At 37.1% G+C, this 21,448-nt stretch overlaps 1 protein-coding gene and 1 non-coding gene across 6 annotated transcripts in view; one reads left to right on the top strand and one right to left on the bottom strand.

Annotated features, from left to right (window-relative positions):
• SEMA3D (semaphorin 3D) overlaps positions 1–21,448 on the bottom strand; it is a 208,216-nt gene that overhangs the window by 90,969 nt on the left and 95,799 nt on the right. For 4 of the 5 annotated variants that reach the window (XM_030856996.2, XM_030856997.2, XM_060304732.1 and 1 more), the window contains one exon: positions 21,094–21,254. In XM_030856996.2, the coding sequence (XP_030712856.1) occupies positions 21,094–21,254 (161 nt within the window). Of the gene's footprint in view, positions 1–3,256; positions 3,331–21,093; positions 21,255–21,448 lie in introns of those variants that run through there. The other variant, XM_060304733.1, reaches the window with a different exon arrangement.
• On the top strand, positions 2,442–2,548 carry LOC115853957 (U6 spliceosomal RNA). The gene has a single exon (XR_004039801.1). It is a non-coding gene; the product is annotated as a U6 spliceosomal RNA (small nuclear RNA).

Here is a 21,448-nt window from a genome sequence, read left to right as displayed (position 1 = left end):
GACACATAATTATGAAAGGGCTTCTGTATACCTGGCAAGGTGTGGCACTGAGGTGCTAAGATGTGAGTCAGGAAGACAGTTCTGTAAACAGATAGGGTACGTGCACTTCCATAGGAGATATAAACACTATAAGAAGAGAGCAAAGAGGATAGAGCCACTAGCCATTGTTTTAAATTACTTGCTTTTAATAGTTTCAACTCTAATGTAACAGTTTAGCTTAGCTTAATAGTTTCAACTCTAAATTTTGTCTTAAAGACTTGATACTAAAATCGTAATTGCAGATTCTTTTTTCTCTTTGCAAAGGAATACAAATTTCTAAAAGATGTTTTAATGGTTTTGTTGTACATTTTCAGTTATTAATTTTAAGTCATACAACTGTAAATTAAATTGTGTCATCCTAGTAAATGAAGCCATAAAACTAAAAGGACAAGCTTCCAACAACTGGGTTTTTGATTAGTGGGTAAATGTTATACGAAGATATTCAAGCACTGAGAATTTGTTGGACTCCAAAAACCAATTTAAATATATCTTCTAATGTCTGTTTACAAAGCAGATTTTTTTCCCCAAAATGTTATCTCACTTTTCATCATTCACCTTCAATCCCATAAAGTCTAAAACCTGTTAAAAACAAAAATTATCCTTGGATCATTATTGTTATAGCATAGGAATTCTAAGATAGTATCACAAAGACAATTTTACTTCTTAAGGAAACATTTAAGCCTTAAAAATAAAGTTATTGAGGCTACATACTGGCTTATTTTGACACAGTGCTGTCAAGAATTTAGGAATCACAAATAGAATTATCATAATAATAACAATGTAGGAGACATCTGATTGTCTTCCAGACTGTAAACATTTACTTAAAAGGAAAAAAAAATAAAAATCATTGTAGTTGTGCCAATATTTAAAAAGCTATCATTTTAATTATGATTTATGGTGAGATTTTCTTTTACTTGCCCATTCTAGTCACTAGAATAAGCGTTTTTTAAAAAAATATTCCTTTTGATCCCTTTTGGTAAACAATGTGAAGAGATAAAATTTCACATAACTCAATCTAAAAATAAAGCAAAACAAAAAACAACCAAGATTTCCACACACTCTTATACTTACATAGGATTGGCAGAAATATGTTCAAGTAACATAGTTGTTTTTCAATAATCTTTTGAAGTGACATATACAATGTGACATATATATCTCTGTCTTTATCTATCTGTATAAAAGCATTCCACCACTTCCGTATATTTCTAGTCAAACCGTGTGTACATGTGTAGATGGATACAGAGGGGAAAAAGAGTGAGAAACAAAGAGAGATAGACAGATACATAGAGGGAGAGAGAGATGTTAACTCTGATTGGGTATAGAGTATTTCATATATAGTATCAAGTTTCAGCATCGTTTACACAAAAGCCCAAGAGGTACCTGAGATCTTGAAATTATTTCAGTAGCCCAGGTAGTACACTTTGAGATTGCCTCACTCTCACACAGAAATCACACCCCACACTTAAAAATACAAAGTCCACAATATCTACAAAAGGCCCTCTTGATCATTAATTAGGTAATGGGAAAGTTTTGAGGTAGTGATTATTACTACTCTCTTTGCTTGCTGAATTTGTCAAAAGTAAGATGACATACACATTTTCTTGCACTTTGGTGCTTTGAACACACAGCATCATGCCATATTAAAAGTTCCATTAAGCAAGACAAGCAAAACACATACCACTATTTCTAAAACTTGATGCAGCTGTATTACTTCTTTAGAAAGTTACCCACAGACATTTTTCTTTCACTTATCAAAGAGAGGCATACCAGAAGCAGAGGTGCTACTTGCATAACGGCCATATTTTAATTGTCCTGAAATATTCCCACAGAATGCTGGTTCTTAACATTGTATGATGTACCAGATACAGCTTTTAAGCTATCATTTTGGTGGGAGTAGTCTTCAGGACTTTGGAGCCCAGACATCAAGGATATCAAATATGTACAAAGCTGCTCTCTCCACCCACATGTAGGACAGACATCAGAAATCAAACAGATCCTTTCTGTGGACCCTGATAAGCCCAAGAATTTCTCTCAACATAGTTATCTACTGTGTAACCACTAATTGATCCACTACAAAATAATTAGGGGCTGCAAATTGGTTTTAATTTGAGTGCTAATCTTAGAGATCAAGTTGGTAACAGAAAACTACATGGGAAAGAAGAGAAGTAAGTAAGTTTACAAAATGTCTCCACTTGAAGATGATAATTTATGGGTTAAAGTTTTAAAACAAGTATGTCTGATAAGTCAGTTTCCATATTCAGCAATTTACTGACTTAATCATGTTAGTATGTTTATGTTGTTTTCATAGTATTTCATAATTGAAATTGATCATTTCCAAAAAATTAATTTTTGCCTGTTATACTTGGAAGGATCAAATACTAACCTCTAATAATATATATGTAGTGCTCACTTTGGCAGCACGTATACTAAAATTGAAATGACATAGAGAAGATTAGCCTGGCCCCTACACAAGGATGACATGCAAATTCATGAAGGGTTACATATTTTTAAAAAAAGAATGAGTAAAAATATGTACGTATCTGTTTCCTTCAGAGTTATAGAATGTAGATTACTAGTATGAAAAGAGATCACTCTGATGAAATAAACATTGTCTTCACTGTCACTTTACATAGGCTTATATGCTATAAAGTTAAATTTTAAGCACATTTTTCAAAAGAGATTTAATATTAATTTCCTTATGAAACGATAGCAGGAGCTGTATGCGTTTAAAAATACAACCTATGATCTAGTTATCTTATATTGATTTTATTTGCTTATCTCTATCCAAAATCCAAAATGATTTGTTTTTTAAAGCATATTTACTTCACTTTGAAGACAAATAGGCAGGAGGAACTCACAGTAAAATGCTGCAATGTCTCTAACAATTACTGTTTCATTTATAAGTTATATAATTCATTAACAGTTATCATTTCATAACGTGAAATGGCAGGCACTTTATTTTTAATTATTTAATCTTAGGCAAGTTACAGAAACATTCAAATAATGATAAGGCCTTATAACAACATCCTAAGGAAATTCTAATTATATCTGCTCTTTGTTTCATCTTTGGAAAAGCAATTTAATTGACTCAAGTTAGCAAGTGCAAGGTCAGTCAAATGCCCTTTGGCCTAATTCAGAGATGCCAGGACAACTGAATGGAATACACAAGAGGAAGTTACAACTTGTTCATAAAACCTAAGTAAAGACAAAAACTCACAGCCTTAAAAATGCAAGTGGCCACCTCTGTCAACGAACAGGATTCAAGTTCTTGACTGGTTGTAAAAAGGTTGGGAAAATGCTGCTCTAGATGCCATATGATACAAGGATTTGAACAACAAAGGGAGCAGTGACTACTCGAGTCTCAGTTCCAAGGACAGAGAGAGGTAGGAGATCTGAGCTCAAAGACCGAAGTACTGGGAAAAAAGGACAGGAGAGCCAGCGGTAAAGCACGGAAAACTGAAGGCGGCTGGGGTAGAGACTGTTACAGAAGGGAAGTTTCAATTCTCAAGGTTTGCGTCTAATCGCCCACATAGCTTCATTCATGAAGCCTTGGGTGAGAACTGTCTCTCCCTTTCCTGTTTTAGGACTCAGCCCAAAGCCTCTTTGACATTTAGCTTTCTTCCGTCAACCAGCTCCGAATTCCAGTACACTCGCGTCTACCACATCCATCTGCCCCTTTCTTTTTGCAAGTAGATTTAGTTTGGGACCTTTTCCTGGCATAAAGAGCAATGAACTGCAGTGGAATTGGAAGACGTGGGTTCGAGTCTCTACTGCACCACTTGTTAGCAGCGAATGCTGCACTGCCAAATATCATCTTAGCATTAGCCCCAGAATGAGTTTGTTCTGCCTGGAATGGCAGGAGCTCAATAAATATACTGCATGAAAATGAGAAAAATGCTACTGTATCATACAAACTAAAACGAAATTTAAGAAATCCACAAATGGCTTGGTGATTTTGAACTTGTGGTGCAATTACACTTGTGGATAAATTTCAAAATTTTGTGAGGAATACAAGTCACAGTCTCCCTTCTCTTCTTACAGGAAGTATATGACTCATTAAAGCTGAGAAGTATATGACTCATTAAAACTAAGTTACAAGGGACCTTATGTTTTCTTCCTACCCTCTTTAGCACCTGGCACAGCCCACATACATAAAAAGTACTCGGAAATTATTGAAAAGTGATCTGCACAGTTTCCTTTAAAACTGGAGACAGAGACAGAGTCCTTGTCGAGTTCTGGCAGAAGTCTGAGCAGTCTGACAACATCCTGACAGTCCATTACAGTGACCAGATGGGACCTGCACATCAGCACCCGGGCAGGGGAGCCCGCCCATCCATGAACGAGGCAATTGTTTCACCTCTGTGATTACTAGACAGCATGTGCTCCGCAGGCAATAGGAGCAGATTAATCACCGTGAACTAAGCAGGGTGCCTTATACCAAAACTTAATTTATTGGGGAGTCCACAGGGTTTCCAAGGGTTTATATTTTATTTCAAGTATTAACTAAGAATAAAGAGTGGCAATTTTCTTTTGTCAACCATGACTTGATTTCAAATGAGAATTTATTTATTCTCAGTCTTTTCGCCTAAATAATAGGCTTCCAGGGTCACGCGTTAGATGAGAACGTCTTATGCAGCCATGAAGTGAGTTAATGAACTAGAGTCCGAAGGTCATTCTGATTTATAAAAGCATTTCTGCTTATACTCAATATAAAGCAAGCAAGTACAGGATCCCCGTGTATGAAAACCCTCGTTTTAGACTTCCTTAAGGAAAGGGAAATAACAAAGTCCTTTTCATGCTACACAAAAAAAGGGTGTTTAAATATGCCACTGAAAATTATTATAGTTAAAATTATAAAATTTCGATTAGTGATTTTTCTAATAACAATGATTAAAATAGGAGAACATTTTGATGAATTTCAAGTAAACTGACTAATTTTTATAATTACGTACCTCATTTTCATGTTAAATAAAGAGAAAAATAATACGAAATTACATTACAATTGCTGGGAAGAAGGAAAAAAAAACGTTGAGTCATTCCATGTTTATAAATGTGACAGTCTGCTCAAAAAGAAAGTCAATCTTCTTAAGAGTGTCTGAGTTCTAGCTTTTAAGTGTTTTAAGTTTACCAATGTTTCCTTTTAAATAGTTCTGACTGGTTTTTGCTTAATAAACAAAAGAATTAAAGTTCTTAAATGTGAGGACCTAAATTTTATTAGCAAGGTGAAATGAAATTCTCTCAAGTTATTCCATAAAAACATGGAGTTCTCTTTTAGGTAGGTTATACATTTATATTGCTTTGATACATTGCTTTCTCATTCTAAAACCCATGGGAAAACTTCCTTGTTTTCTGCCAGAAACATATTTAGTGCTTTTTACCTTAAAAACAAACGTCAATTACATTAAACATCAAAATTTTAAGTATTATACTGCTTTTGCCTTCAACACTGTAAATTTAGCTAATACGTTTTTGTTGGGGCCCGGTTAATAATCTTCACCTTTGTTTAGTTAACATGACAATTCTTTGAACATTTTATGTAAAACATTTACTTTTCACACATATCAGTTTCAAGAGAAAAGATTTTTAATTAAATAAAAATAAAAAAGATAAGTATTGTCTCAAAATGAAAGTAAACTATTTGGAGGCTAATTGTTAGATTATTTAAAAATGGATCACTGCATGTCCTACATTCTCGTTTATTAGATTCTCGGTTACGGCTTAGCTTTGCTAGAACCCAACAGAAATAATACTATTGAAAAACATGGGAAACAAGATGTAAAACAGCAAATGTTTTGAATAAGGCTATTAATATCCAAAATGCAAATAATACTAATAAGGATACTGACATTCCCCATTTGGTTACTCCTATGATTCTAGTGTGTATACATCAGGAATGATATACAATGAGCTTGCCTGTTATATTTGGAAGTAAAGCAAAATTCTTTTGAGAGCTCATTTTATGGCTTAGATAGTAAAGCAAGATGTTAAAAAAAGAAATTTTAGCTGAGAAAAAATTTAAAATGAGATGCTAGCTGAGGATGCAAAAATCTTCAAAGTAGGGGGCCAAGAATCATTTAGATGATTTCACCTATGTTCAAGCTATACGATAGTTGGACACTGGAACTTACGAAGTTTTTTCCTTTCCCTTGAGAAGGATATTTTGTCTGAGACAGTTGTGTCATGTGTCTTACAAGCCCCAGGGTGAGAAGCAGGTGCCAGGGAAGGGGCTTTGATGGGACCTCGAGAAGCACTTACTGTTGAACATGCCATTTGTGGGACATTGTGGACAAATGTCTAAAGGGTGAGAGAGACTGACAGGTTTCAGTGGACACAGAGGCCAGGCTCAGTGGCTATACTGATATCAACCTGAACTTCTAGAGTGTGCCAGGAAAATACACAAGACAGCTTCCTATGGAACAGATGGGAGACATGGTCATGCAAAAATTTGATGGCATGAGGTCACCTTAGGTCCTGTTCAAGAAGGCTGAGTGAAAAGACTTCAGAAGTTAACACCTGGTGGAACTGCAACCTGTCTCAGATAAAGAATGAGGACACACCAGTCAGAGGAGAAATGCAGTCACGCTTTTCCAGAAAATTGCAAGGGAAAGAAGTCCAGAAAGAGGAAATTCCAGAAACTCACAGAGGGGCCAATGAAAGAAAAGTCACCCTTCTTTAAACGTCTGACAAGACCAGAAAGTTGAGAAGTGAGGTCCCTCTGACAATGGCAAAAGACATTTTCCTGAACCCCTCTCCTCTTCTCTTCTCCTGATACGACACCATAGGGTCAGACACTGACTGTAATAGCTTAGAGAAGAGGAGGAACGCAGTCAGGGTCAGGAGAGAAGAAGCCTCTGAACAACTCCCTTCTCAGGAACCTGCCCTCCCTCCCATGGCGTGCCCAAATGGGGACAGGTAGAGCGAGCGAAGGTTCAATTTTAAATGAGGTTGGACACTCTGTTACATTAGACTGGACCTTTTAATTGCTGGAAAACAACTGTCTGTACTCTCTAAGAGCGACCTTGAAAGCCATGGGGTCTGCTGGAGTCATCAAACAGGTCCAGGGAGAAGACTCAGTCCCACAGAGCAGATTGAAAGGGACTGTGTGAGGTAAAATAAGTTGTTTATTATTATACCCCATGAGTTGATATAACGGTTGCTGCTGGATTAGTAGGTAAAATAAATAACAACTGTAGTCTCAGAATAAGTTTATTTCTCACTGGTCTACTCATCTGTCTCTATAACCCACTTGAAAAACAAGAGAAGACAGAAGAAAGAAAACCAAGAAACAAATGCTTCATTAATAGATACAAAAGCAGTACTTAGCTTAATAAATCATTCCCTTTGTGACCTGTTTGCTTACATCCTGGTTTAGAGACTCACTCCACTTAAGCATGGTTTGAACTGCGTCCAAAATGAGTAACATTTTCAGATGGAAGGATCCCAACAATTCACTAACTCAAGAAGCCAACTAAGTAGCATAACCAGAGAGGATTGGACATTTTTTTTTTTTACTGTCAACCATGACTCCATTGAAAAAAAGGGAGAGAAGGAGAGAGGGAGAGACTTTCAGCTTGTATATATTACTCCTAAAGTTTACATAGAGAGGGCTCTGGATTTTACATGAATTATTGCTAGGACTACTTAAGGCCAGCTGAGGTGGAGAAAGTTCACTTGTAGTCAGTGACAGATGCCATGTAGTTTAGGATAATTTGTTTAGAAACCATAGGTCCTTAAACCATATTGTACAAGTGTCAAACACTTTCATTATTATGATGTCTACACTGAACAGGTTTCTCATGCATCACTTATAAATTAATGATAAATGGATATAAATGTCTACAGTTGACCACATTTTTCAAGGACTACTAAAATTCCTCTGATTCTAGAGATGGGGTACGTTAAGGGCAGGGAAACCTAGTTTCTTTAACGTAAACTATGAGAAATTTACACATGGAGGGGAGAAATGACTCTTCTACTCTATTTCTCCAACATGTTTTCCCCCATCCTAGCTGGACAAGGAAATAATAAAACTTGCAGTCCAAATACAAACTATTTAATTAAAGTGTTAACAATAATTTACATTTACTCATCCATTTTGGACTAATTCAAATCCCATGCACAACATGTGATCTTTTATCCCCCTCCCTGAATTCCTATGTGATCTGTCTCATTATTTTGGACATTTAAAATTTTTCTGACTTGTCTTATTTTAACTGTGTTATGTCTTATCTTCCTAAGTAGGGCATGAGCAATGACAAGACCTGAGTGTTATATTCTGTTAGACGTTCTTAGCACCAAGAGTAGATACTCAAATTTTTCTATGAAAATAATAAACAAACAAAAAACCCTGACTAAAGTAGGACAAAATAAAGAAAATTATTCAAAGTTCAGTTACTAAAAACTATTCCAAGTTTTACTTCTACAAACACATACAATAAATTTCAATCCCAGAGACTGACAAAACCAAATCAATCAAAGCAGCATTATTCTAGACATAATTCTGCTAGAAAATACTTTCAATGACACTTGTCATATTTAGTTATTTGATTTTTTAAAAATATGTTCTCTGTACATTAAATATTTACTGGATAATGCTAAAAACTAGTACTACAGAATAATGATGTAGTCTTTAATTCTCTGAGTTAAGTTGTAATGTATTCCCTCCTGACGATGTCACCCTCAACAACAGTTAACAATACTGAAGGGAGAAAACTGACAGAGTATCAGCAAATGTGAAGAAATCTGCAGCAGATTAGATTTTACAAAACTTAGATTAAATAATCATAGAGAAGTTTTATAGAGGCAAATGAACTCTTACATAAGCAAGAGAAGTATTTGTACATGTTAGCAGATTTTTCAATCTTTACAATGCAGTGTGGAGAAAAATTATTTCAAGGATTTTTACTTGCAATGAATGCTTTCCAAGATATCTCCTGAAAGAAAAATAAATCCTTCCAGAAAATTTCCTTGTAGAACTAGCTAATCTTTATAATTTTCTCTGGAGAGAAAATATACACTCTTCTTTCTGATTGTCTGAGAAACCTTTTATGATTGCTTCAAGAAATCTACATTAATTAGAAAAAAAAGTCCCCTAAGCAAATTATTTTTTTTCAGAAAACTTGTTTTCTACTCCCTCTCTTTAAGTGTAGTGATCAACGTGATTGATTCCTGAACACTTCTTCCACCTAAAGCAGTTGATTCATATAAGCAAATCATAGTTTCCCCATCACTCTTTCAAGTAAGCTTAAGAATTGGAATTGACATGTTCCTGGCCAATGAGATGTGAGGGAGAGTTCTTTAAAAGGTTTCCTTGGTGGGTTTCCCTGGTGGCGCAGTGGTTGAGAGTCCGCCTGCCGATGCAGGGGACATGGGTTCGTGCCCCAGTCCGGGAAGATCCCACATGCCGTGGAGCAGCTGGGCCCGTGAGCCATGGCCGCTGAGCCTGAGTGTCCAGAGCCTGTGCTCTGCAACGGGAGAGGCCACAACAGTGAGACGCCCGCATACCGCAAGGAAAAAAAAAAAAAAAAGGTTTCCTTGCTCCTAAGGATGAGACATAGTGAGTAATGGTCTTTTATTCCTTTACATTTCCTTGTCTGAATGTGACTCATGAAACTGTTATAGCCACTTTGCTACCAACCTAAGGATAATGCCAACACCAACAATGGCAGACAGAAGAGACAGAAAGAACTGGATTATTCACAACATTGTTAAGTAGATGATATTACCATTTACATAGCCACTCAAACTCTGTACATTATTCTTATTCTATAATATAACAAATTTCCTTATTTTTTACCAGCCCAAGTAAGATGTCTTTTAAGCTGACAGCACACTAATTGATTAAAGAGTAGTATATTGGTCTCACACTCAAGAGAAGAAAAGATAACAAAATTACCAACTCAAAAAACAAAATGAACATTATTTAGTATCCTTTATGTGTAAGACACTGTAGTGTGTACTAAAGGAGAATCAGAAGTGTAGAAAAAATAGTTCCCCTATTCAAGGAGTATACAATTAAGAGGGTCATATATTTACACAAATGGATAATAACAGTTCTATCGGATAGGACATCTGACACTGGTATAAATATATAAAATGCTCTAGTAAACACAAAGAAGAGTTATGTCTCCTGAGGTAAAAGAGCAGTATTAGGTAAGTGCCTTCAAAAACAAAGAGTGAGATGAGCAAGAAAGTGAATGTCAATTTCACAAAGTTGTAGCAAAAGCACAAAACTTGAAAGCTATTCATTTTGTAACATGGCAGTTAGAGTAAAAGAAAGAGAGAAAAAGAAAAGCAGAAAGTAAAGTACTAGTGAGGGAACGAGGAAGAGTGGATAAAAATGAGACTGGAAACAGAGAAGAAATGGGTAGGAAGGGCCTTAGAAGTCAATACTGGAAACAGAGCAGAAATGGGTGGCAAGGGCCTTGAAGTTTATTCAAGTTCCTTGGAAATCAAGAACTCCCAGAAGCGTGTAAACAGGGAAGAAATACGATCAGATTTTTGTTTTCTAAGAGATAATACGATGGTCATGGTGAATGGATGAGATGGGGAGAAAAAGGAGATTCTCTTTCACAAGATAAACCCAGATGAATAATGGCATTATCATTTATACTAGAGAAAAATATTGAAGGGCTTGCCACCTTCTCAGCATGGCCTATCGGCTGAGGCTTTTGTTGGGACTGCGGCACAGCTTGGTTCTCCCCTTGTCTAACGCTACTTCCTTAGTGATGCCCTCACAAGTGTTGATCCCAAGAACACTCCCTTACAAATATCCTATAAGCTCATCTTCATATCATAGTTGGCCTCTGGGGGAACTCAACCTACAACAAAACTGTTGGGAGTGGTTAAATACAGTTCCACATCTCTGTCCTTGGAATGGGATCACTTATGTCTGCATCTGATTACTCCATTTTGATCTAGTGTTGCGGGAATGGCATGTTGAATCAATGTGCATTATCTGTCCCAAACCTGTCCCAGAGAGGAATCCACAGGGTACGTGAACTAAAGAGAGGCCTTAGGGAACAACTCTAGAAAAAGCCTACTTAAAAATTGAGGCATCACATCCCTGGTGATGCTTATACTTGCCCTTAGGTCTATTAAGTCCCTGTAGAAATAATTTTTTTTTAAAAGATCAGAATATTACCTCTCATCAAAATCTCAGAGAGTTAAAAAAAAAATTCAGTCTACTTAATTTTTACTTTCTAGATGGAAGAAATGCCCTGAAAGGTCTAATTTTGACTTTCTCCCTCTACAGCCATTTACTCATCAAAGTTTATTGATCATATACCTGCCCCATTCATTGCAGAAGACTCAAAAATCTAGTCTGAACAGAGTAAAGATAATAACAAGGATATTATTAAATATTTATTATGAAAATACTTTTGTAAACGATTTTGCTATTACTTCTGGTGATTCCACTCTAAAGGCTTGTGACAAATATGAAATGGCAATGGCTGTTTTTCAACAGAACTTCAAATAAACATATATCCTAAATTTTGATACTTCAAATACCCTCTATAGAATTTTTTTTTAATTTCCCAGAGGAAAAAATTCCCAACCAGTCACTCATAACTCAATTATGTGTTGTAGATTGCTTTAACTCTAAAGAATACAACGGACATCCTTCAGCCCCAGAGTCCCAACATGTGTGGTTTCTTCCACAGAGCAGTCTGGATTTTTGCGGAGGGGCACTGAGCCAACGCAAACCACGTAGGTCTAAACACTGCTAAACTACTACATCTTGACACTTACTTGCTACTGTGGAGTAAGTACCTTTTAGCACTGGTGTGATTTATATCAATTTTAAAGGTGGATACCTACATAAACATAAATTCTTACCTTTACATGCATAATCCCTTTATGAATGGTTCATTTTACAAAGATAAAGAAAAATCAGTTAGGCAGAAAATCTCTAGTACAGACCCTAATTTTATAATGTGTTCAAATGACCATTTATTTCAATAACATAATATGGGAAAGCAATATTTCACAAACATTTATTTTATTAAATATTAGCACATTTCAAGCATGGAATATGGCCAAAGAGAGATTTGCTTAAAATAGCCACAGAAGGAAGTTAGCTATCAGAATTTATTTTAAGCAATGATCTAATACACTCAGTTCAGATAAATGGACTTTTTCTTCCAATCCCTGAAGGCAGAGAACAGCACAAGAACAAATTCCCTTAAAAGTATGAATTGATTTTTGCTATCTTCTAAGACTGAGACATATTTAGAAAAATGCTTTGTTAGCTATGTAGCGTCTTTTAAAGCAAAACTGCAAAGTTGAATAGGATTTTCTTTGGACACTTTCATAAAAAGACTCATCCCCTACTAAGATATTTACTGATGATTTAGATATTAGTTGATACCATCTATAGGCTATATACTAGAAGCATGAGTACTTAAAAAAAATTCCTAAGGAAAAAATATACCCTTAAGAATAAATGGGGAGGACCTTCAAGATGGCAGAAGAGTAACAAGCGGAGATCACCTTCCTCCCCACAGATACACCAGAAATACATCTACACGTGGAACAACTCCTACAGAACACCTACTGAACGCTGGCAGAAGACCTCAGACCTCCCAAAAGGCAAGAAACTCCCCACGTACCTGGGTAGGGCAAAAGAAAAAAGAATAAACAGAGACAAAAAAATAGGGACGGGACCTGTGCCAGCGGGAGGGAGCTGTGAAGGAGAAAAGGTTTCCACACACTAGGAAGGCCCTTTGCGGGCAGAGACTGCGGGTGGCGGAGGGGGAAGCTTCGGCACCGCGGAGGCAAGCACAGCAACAGGGGTGCAGGGGGCAAAATGGAGAGATTCCCGCACAGAGGATTGGTGCCGACCGGCACTCACCAGCCTGATAGGCTTGTCTGCTCACCCGCCGGGGTGTGCGGGGCTGGGAGCTGAGGCTCGGGCTTCGGTCGGAGCACAGGGAGAGGACTGGAGTTGGTGGCGTGAACACAGCCTGAAGTGGTTAGTGCGCCACGGCTAGCCAGGACGGAGTCCAGGAAAAAGTCTGGACCTGCCGAAGAGGTAAGAGACCTTTTATTGCCTCTTTGTTTCCAGATGCGCGAGGAGAGGGGATTAAGAGCGCCACTAAAAGGAGCTCCAGAGACGGGTGAGAGCTGCGGCTATCAGCGCAGACCCCAGAGACAGGCATGAGACGCTAAGGCTGCTGCTGCTGCCACCAAGAAGCCTGTGAGCAAGTACAGGTCACTATCCACACCTCCCCTCCCGAGAGCCTGTGCAGCCCGCCACTGCCGGGGTCCCAGGATCCAGGGACAACTTCCCTGGGAGAACGCACAGCGTGCCTCAAGCTGGTGCAACGTCACAACAGCCTCTGCCGCCACAGGCTCGCCCCGCACTCCATGCCCCTCCCTCCCCCCCGGCCTGAGTGAGCCAGAGCCCCCGAATCAGCAGCTCCTTTAACCCCGTTTGAGCAAAGAACAGACGCCCTCAGGCGACCTACACGCAGAGGCAGGGTCAAATACAAAGCTGAACGCAGGGAGCTGTGCGAACAAAGAAGAGAAAAGAAAATTTCTCCCAGCAGCCTCAGAAGCAGCGGATTAAAGCTCCACAATCAACTTGACGTAATCTGCATCTGTGGAATACATGAATAGATAACGAATCATCCCAAATTGAGGAGGTGGACTTTGAGAGCAAGATTTATTATTTTTTCCCCTTTTCCTTTCTGTGAGTGTGTATGTGTATGCTTCTGTGTGAGATTTTGTCTGTATAGCTTTGCTTTTACCATTTGTCCTAGGGTTCTGTCTGTCCGTTCTTTGGTTTTTTTACTTTTTAAAATTTTTTTCTTAATAATTATTTACTTTTTATTTTAATAACTTTATTTTACTTTATTTTATTCTCTTTCTTTCTTTCTTTTTACATTTTCTCCCTTTTATTCTGAGTTGTGTGGTTGAAAGGCTCTTGGTGCTCCATCCAGGAGTCAGTGCTGTGCCTCTGAGGTGGGAGAGCCAGCTTCAGGACACTGGTCCACAAGAGACTTCCCAGCTCCACGTAATACCAAAAGGTGAAAATCTCCCAGAGATCTCCATCTCAATGCCAAGACCCAGCTTCACTCAACGACCAGCAAGCTACAGTGCTGGACACCCTATGCCAAACAACTAGCAAGCCAGAAACACAACCCCACCCATTAGCACAGAGGCTGCCTAAAATCATAATAAGGCCACAGACACCACAAAACACACCACCAGACACTGACCTGCCCACGAGAAAGACAAGATCCAGTCTCATCCACCAGAACATAGGCACTAGTCCCCTCCACCAGGAAGCCTACAAAACCCGCTGAACCAACCTTAGCCACTGAGGACAGATAGCAAAAACAACGGGAACTACGAACATGCAGCCTGCAAAAAGGAGACCCCAAACACAGTAAGTTAAGCAAAATGAGAAGACAGATAAACACAGAGCAGATGAAGGAGCAAGGTGAAAACCCACCAGACCTAACAAATGAAGAGGAAATAGGCAGTCTACCTGAAAAAGAATTCAGAATAATGATAGTAAAGATGATCCAAAATCTTGGAAATAGAATAGAGAAAATATAAGAAACGTTTAACAAGGACCTAGAAGAACTAAAGAGCAAACAAACAATGATGAACAACACAATAAATGAAATGAAAAATTCTCTAGAAGGAAACAATAGCAGAATAACTGAGGCAGAAGAACAGATAAGTGACCTGGAAGATAAAATAGTGGAAATAACTCCTGCAGAGCAGAATAAAGAAAAAAGAATGAAAAGAACTGAGGACAGTCTCAGAGACCTCTGGGACAACATTAAACGCACCAACATTCAAATTATAGGGGTCCCAGAAGAAGAAGAGAAAAAGAAAGGGACTGAGAAAATAGTGAAGAGATTATAGTTGAAAACTTCCCTAATATGGGAAAGGAAATAGTTAATCAAATCCAGGAAGCACAGAGAGTCCCATACAGGATACATCCAAGGACAAACATGCCAAGACACATATTAATCAAACTGTCAAAAATTAAATACAAAGAAAACATATTCAAAGCAGCAAGGGAAAAACAACAAATAAGACACAAGGGAATCCTCATAAGGTAAACAGCTGATCTTTCAGCAGAAACTCTGCAAGCCAGAAGGGAGTGGCAGGACATATTTAAAGTGATGAAGGAGAAAAACCTGCAACCAAGATTACTCTACCCAGCAAAGATCTCATTCAGATTTGATAGAGAAATTAAAACCTTTACAGACAAGCAAAAGCTGAGAGAGTTCAGCACCACCAAACCAGCTTTACAACAAATGCTAAAGGATCTTCTCTAGGCAAGAAACACAAGAGAAGGAAAAGACCTACAATAACAAACCCAAAACAATTAAGTAAATGGGAATAGGAACATACATATCGATAATTACCTTAAATGTAAATGGTTTAAATGCTCCAACCAAAAGACATAGACTGTCTGAATGGATACAAAAACAAGACCCGTATATATGCTGTCTAAACGAGACGCACTTCAGACCTACGGATACATACAGACTGAAAGTGAGGGGATGGAAAAAGATATTCCATGCAAATGGAAATCAAAAGAAAGCTGGAGTAGCAATTCTCATATCAGACAAAATAGATTTTAAAATAAAGAACATTAGAAGAGACAAAGAAGGACACTACATAATGATCAAGGGATCGATCCAAGGAGAAAATATAACAATTGTAAATATTTATGCACCCAACATAGGAGCATCTCAATACATAAGGCAAATAGTAACAGCCATAAAAAGGGGAAATTGACAGTAACACATTCATAGTAGGGGACTTTAGCACCCCACTTTCACCAATGGACAGATCCTCCAAAATGAAAATAAATAAGGAAATATAAGCTTTAAATGATACATTAAAGAAGATGTACTTAATTGATATTTACAGGACATTCCATCCAAAAACAACAGAATACACATTCTTCTCAAGGGCTCATGGAACATTCTCCAGGATAGATCATATCTTGGGTCACAAATCAAGCCTTGGTAAATTTAAGAAAATTGAAATCATATCAAGTATCTTTTCTGACCACAACGCTATGAGAGTAGGTATCGATTACAGGATAAAATATGTAAAAAATACAAACACAGAGAGGCTAAACAATATACTACTTAATAACCAAGAGATCACTGAAGAAATCAAAGAGGAAATCAAAAAATACCTAGAAACAAATGACAATGAAAACACGACAACCCACAACCTATGGGATGCAGCAAAAGCAGTTTTAAGAGGGACGTTTATAGCAATGCAATCCTACCTAAGAAACAAGAAACATCTCAAACAACCTAACCTTACACCTAAAGCAATTAGAGAAAGAAGAACAAAAAAACCCAAAGTTAGCAGAAGGAAAGAAATCATAAAGATCAGATCAGAAATAAATGAAAAAGAAATAAAGGAAACAATAGCAAAGATCAATAAATCTAAAAGCTGGTTCTTTCAGAAGATAAACAAAACTGATAAACCATTAGCCAGACTCATCAAGAAAAAAAGGGAGAAGACTCAAATCAATAGAATTAGAAATGAAAAAGAATTAACAACTGACACTGCAGAAATACAAAGGATCATGAGAGATTACTACAAGCAACTCTATGCCAATAAAATGGACAACCTGGAAGAAATGGACAAATTCTTAGAAAAGCACAACCTTTGGAGACTGAACCAGGAAGAAATAGAAAATATAAACAGACCAATCACAAGCACTGAAATTAAGACTGTGATTAAAAATCTTGCAACAAACAAAAGCCCAGGATCAGATGGCTTCACAGGCAATTCTATCAAACATTTACAGAAGAGCTAACACCTATCCTTCTCAAACTCTTCCAAAATATAGCAGAGGGAGGAACACTCCCATACTCATTCTACGAGGCCACCATCACCCTGATACCAAAACCAGACAAAGATGTCACAAAGAAAGAAAACTACAGGCCAATGTCACTGCTGAACATAGATTCAAAAATCCTCAACAAAATACTAGCAAACAGAATCCAACAGCACCTTAAAGGATCATACACCATGATCAAGTGGGGTTTATCCCAGGAATGCAAGGATTCTTCAGTATACGCAAATCAATCAATGTGATACACCATATTAACAAATTGAAGGAGAAAAACCATACACAATCATCTCAATTGATGCAGAGAAAGCTTTTGACAAAATTCAACACCCATTATGATAAAAACCCTCCAGAAAGTAAGCATAGAAGGAACTTTCCTCAACATGATAAAGGCCATATATGACAAACCCACAGCCAACATCGTTCTCAATGGTGAAAAACTGAAACCCTTTCCACTAAGGTCAGGAACAAGGCAACGTTGCCCACTCTCACGACTATTATTCAACATTGCTTTGGAAATTTTAGCCACACCAATCAGAGAAGAAACAGAAATAAAAAGGAATCCAAATCGGAAAAGAAGTAAACCTGTCACTGTTTGCAGATGACATGATCCTGTACATAGAGAATCCTAAAGATGCTACCAGAAAAGATGCTACTACTAGAGCTAGTCAATGAATTTGGTAAAGTAGCAGGATACAAAATTAATGCACAGAAATCTCTGGCGTTCCTATACACTAATGATGAAAAATCTGCAAGTGTAATTAAGAAATCACTCCCATTTACAATTGTAACAAAAAGAATAAAATATCTAGGAATAAACCTAATGGAGGAGACAAAACACCTGTATGCAGAAAATTATAAGACACTGATGAAAGAAATTAAAGATGATACAAATAGATGGAGAGGTATACCATGTTCTTGGATTGGAAGAATCAATATTGGGAAAATGACTCTACTACCCAAAGCAATCTACAGATTCAATGCAATCCCTGTCAAACTACCAATGGCATTTTTCACAGAAGTAGAACAAAAAATTTCACAATTTGTGTGGAAACACAGAAGACCCCAAATAGCCAAAGCAATCTTGAGAACGAAAAACGGAGCTGGAGGAATCAGGCTTCCTGACTTCAGACTATACTACAAAGCTACAGTAATCAAGACAGTATGGTACTGGCACAAAAACAGAAATATAGATCAATGGAACAGGATAGAAACCCCAGAGATAAACCCACGCACATATGGTCACCTTATCTTTGATGAAGGAGGCAAGAATATTCAGTGCAGAAAAGACAGCCTCGTCAATAAGTGGTGCTGGGAAAACTGGATAGCTACATGTAAAAGATTGAAATTAGAACACTCCCTAACACCATACACAAAAATGGATTCAAAATGGATTAAGGACCTAAATGTAAGGCCAGACACTATCAAACTCTTAGAGGAAGACATAGGCAGAACATTCTATGACATAAATCACAGCAAGATCCTATTTGACCCATCTCCTAGAGAAATGGAAATAAAAACAAAAATAAACAAATGGGACCTAATGAAACTTCAAAGCTTTTGCACAGCAAAGGAAACCATAAACAAGACGAAAAGACAACCCTCAGAATGGGAGAAAATATTTGCAAATGAAGCAACTGACAAAGGATTTATCTCCAAAATTTACAAGCAGCTCATGCAGCTCAATATCAAAAAAAAAAAAAAAAAAACAACCCAATCCAAAAATAGGCAGAAGATCTAAATAGACTTTTCTCCAAAGAAGATATACAGATTGCCAACACATGAAAGAATGCTCAACATCATTAAGCATTAGAGAAATGCAAATCAAAACTACAATGAGATATCATCTCACACCAGTCAGAATAGCCATCATCAAAAAATCTACAAACCATAAATGCTGGAGAGGGTGTGGAGAAAAGGGAACCCTCTTGCACTGTTGGTGGGAATGTAAATTGGTACAGCCACTATGGAGAACAGTATGGAGGTTCCTTAAGAAACTGAACAAATTACCATACAACCCAGCAATCCCAATACTGGGCATATACCCTGAGAAAATCATAATTCAAAAAGAGTCATGTACCAAAATGTTCATTGCAGCTCTATTTACAATAGCCAGGACATGGAAGCAACCTAAGTGTCCATCGACAGATGAATGGATAAAGAAGATGTGGCACATATATACAATGGAATATTACTCAGCCATAAAAAGAAACAAAGTTGAGTTATTTGTAGTGAGGTGGATGGACCTAGAGTCTGTCCTACAGAGTGAAGTAAGTCAGAAAGAGGAAAAACAAATACCGTATGCTAACACATATATATGGAATCTAAGAGAAAAAGAAAAGTTTATGAAGAACCTAGGGGCAAGACAGGAATAAAGACACAGACCTACTAGAGAATGGACTTGAGGATATGGGGAGGGGGAAGGGTAAGCTGGGACAAACTGAGAGAGTGGCACGGACATATATACACTACCAAACGTAAAATAGATAGGTAGTGGGAAGTAGCCGCATAGCACAGGGAGATCAGCTGGGTGCTTTGTGACCACCTAGAGGGGTCGGATAGGGAGGGTGGGAGGGCGGGTGACACAAGAGGGAAGAGATATGGGAACATATGTATAGGTATAACTGATTCACTTTGTTATAAAGCAGAAACTAACACACCATTGTAAAGCAATTATACTCCAATAAAGATGTTTAAAAAAAAAAAGCATGGAATGGAGCTAAAATGGCAGAATGAAAGGACAAGTTTTTCAAATTCTAGCACATAATCAGCTGTTTATTCCACCTTACTGTAAACAATATCTAGGCTGCAGAATAATTCCAAAACAAATAAGATAACCTTATGAGTTTGTGTGTCTGGAATAACACAAGTCAAGAACAACTACTGGAAATATTTTAGCCCTCATTCTTCTTCTAGAAACACAGATTACATGGAATGCATGTGTATACATTTGCATTCAAAGATTATTTCTTTATCATACCTGAGCATTCATAAAACATTATTCCTTTTCCTTTGGTGGACCTCAAAAATGTCTGGAAGTACTACTTAAAAATTAAGTGATTAGAAGAGCAAAAACATTGTTTCTAATGCATGTGTTCATTAAGTGATAGTAACACATATGGTGACAAATATTTTGCCTATGTAGACTGAAGCCCTGAGTGCTGATATAATTCAAATAACTGGACAACTGATATTTATTTTACTGACTCAAAATTAGAGGGTTAAGTTAAAGTGGTCATTGTAGGTGAAAGCCGTATGAAGCTTCAAAGTCCAAGAATGACCTACACATAACTCTGAATGGGAAGAAGTCTCTATAAACTCAGTGTTGGGAACTATTGACCTGAAAGTTTGAAATGGCTCCTTGTATTTCTTTTGCAGTAGTATTTCTTCTGGCAAAGAAGAGAAAGGAAAACAATCAAAGATACCTCATAGATGCAGAATAGGTCATATATTATGTCTTCTCATCATTCATTCAACTCTTCTAGTCTTGGTATCCATTTTTGTTTGCATAGATATTGATACTTACTAAATTACTGGCTAACAATAATTGATAAAACAGTGTGACAGTCTTTTCTTTGGGTATCACAGTGCTAGTTGAAAATGTAGGATACAACAGCAGTTGCTTTTTGGGTTTTGAATTACTAGTATATATTTCTTTTAAGTGCTAAGATTGTTCTTAATGAGCCCACAAGTGAGGCATTATTCATCTTCCCTACCTGAACGTGACTGAGCCATAGAAGAAACTTGCTCAGATATAAAAGGAGAGTGTGGAGAAACCAATGTGGTGCTAAAATGCTACCAGAGCCACACTATCATTAAGTATGCTTATTCATTGAAAATTAATAAAAACTTAATTTTACAATAATTGCTATAGATATAAATGTTAATATTTCATGAATAACTCATTTTCCAGCTTTTAAATCCAAAACTTTGCATTTCTGTTATGTAAAGTAGTATCCATTTACTAACTTTTCATGCCTTTCATTCAGATTTTCAAAGGTTTTAGTATTACACTCACTCTTGTACTTAAATCCATAAAAATCCAAAAACATGTATCAGAGGCAATAAGTTCTTTTAACATGTTCTTTTTTGACATGTAAATGACCTACTGCATTTGACACTGAATCACTTAAAACAAAACAAAAGTGAAGGAAAAGGGCATAGATGAAAATAAATGCATTCAGTAAACTATATAGAAATAAACTGACCTTCTTAAAATTTTTGTTTATGTCAACCAGACTGAGCAGGAAGATGTGGTCCTTGGCTCCCAGCAGCAGCCTGCCCCTCTCCTCATCTAACAAAGTGGTTTGGAAATCCAGTCCTTCCGATGAGCCCAAAAAGGGAATACAGCTATTTGAAAGTAGCAAGTCTACGGGGAAGTAAAAGAAGGATAAAAAGAAAGAAAAAATTCTGAATAAGCAAAATCTTTATTTGCCTCCATACACACACTGTTCCACTTTGTAAATGCATATACACAGCATGAAAGCTCCAATTTAGATACATGAAAACAATATACAGTTTTTAGCACATACTCATTTAGCAAGAGATGGAACTTATATTTGT

Source organism: Globicephala melas, chromosome 9, assembly GCF_963455315.2.
Source record: "Globicephala melas chromosome 9, mGloMel1.2, whole genome shotgun sequence".
NCBI lineage: Eukaryota > Metazoa > Chordata > Mammalia > Artiodactyla > Delphinidae > Globicephala > Globicephala melas.
Note: the sequence above shows the minus strand (reverse complement) of the source record. Positions and strands in the feature narration are given on the sequence as shown.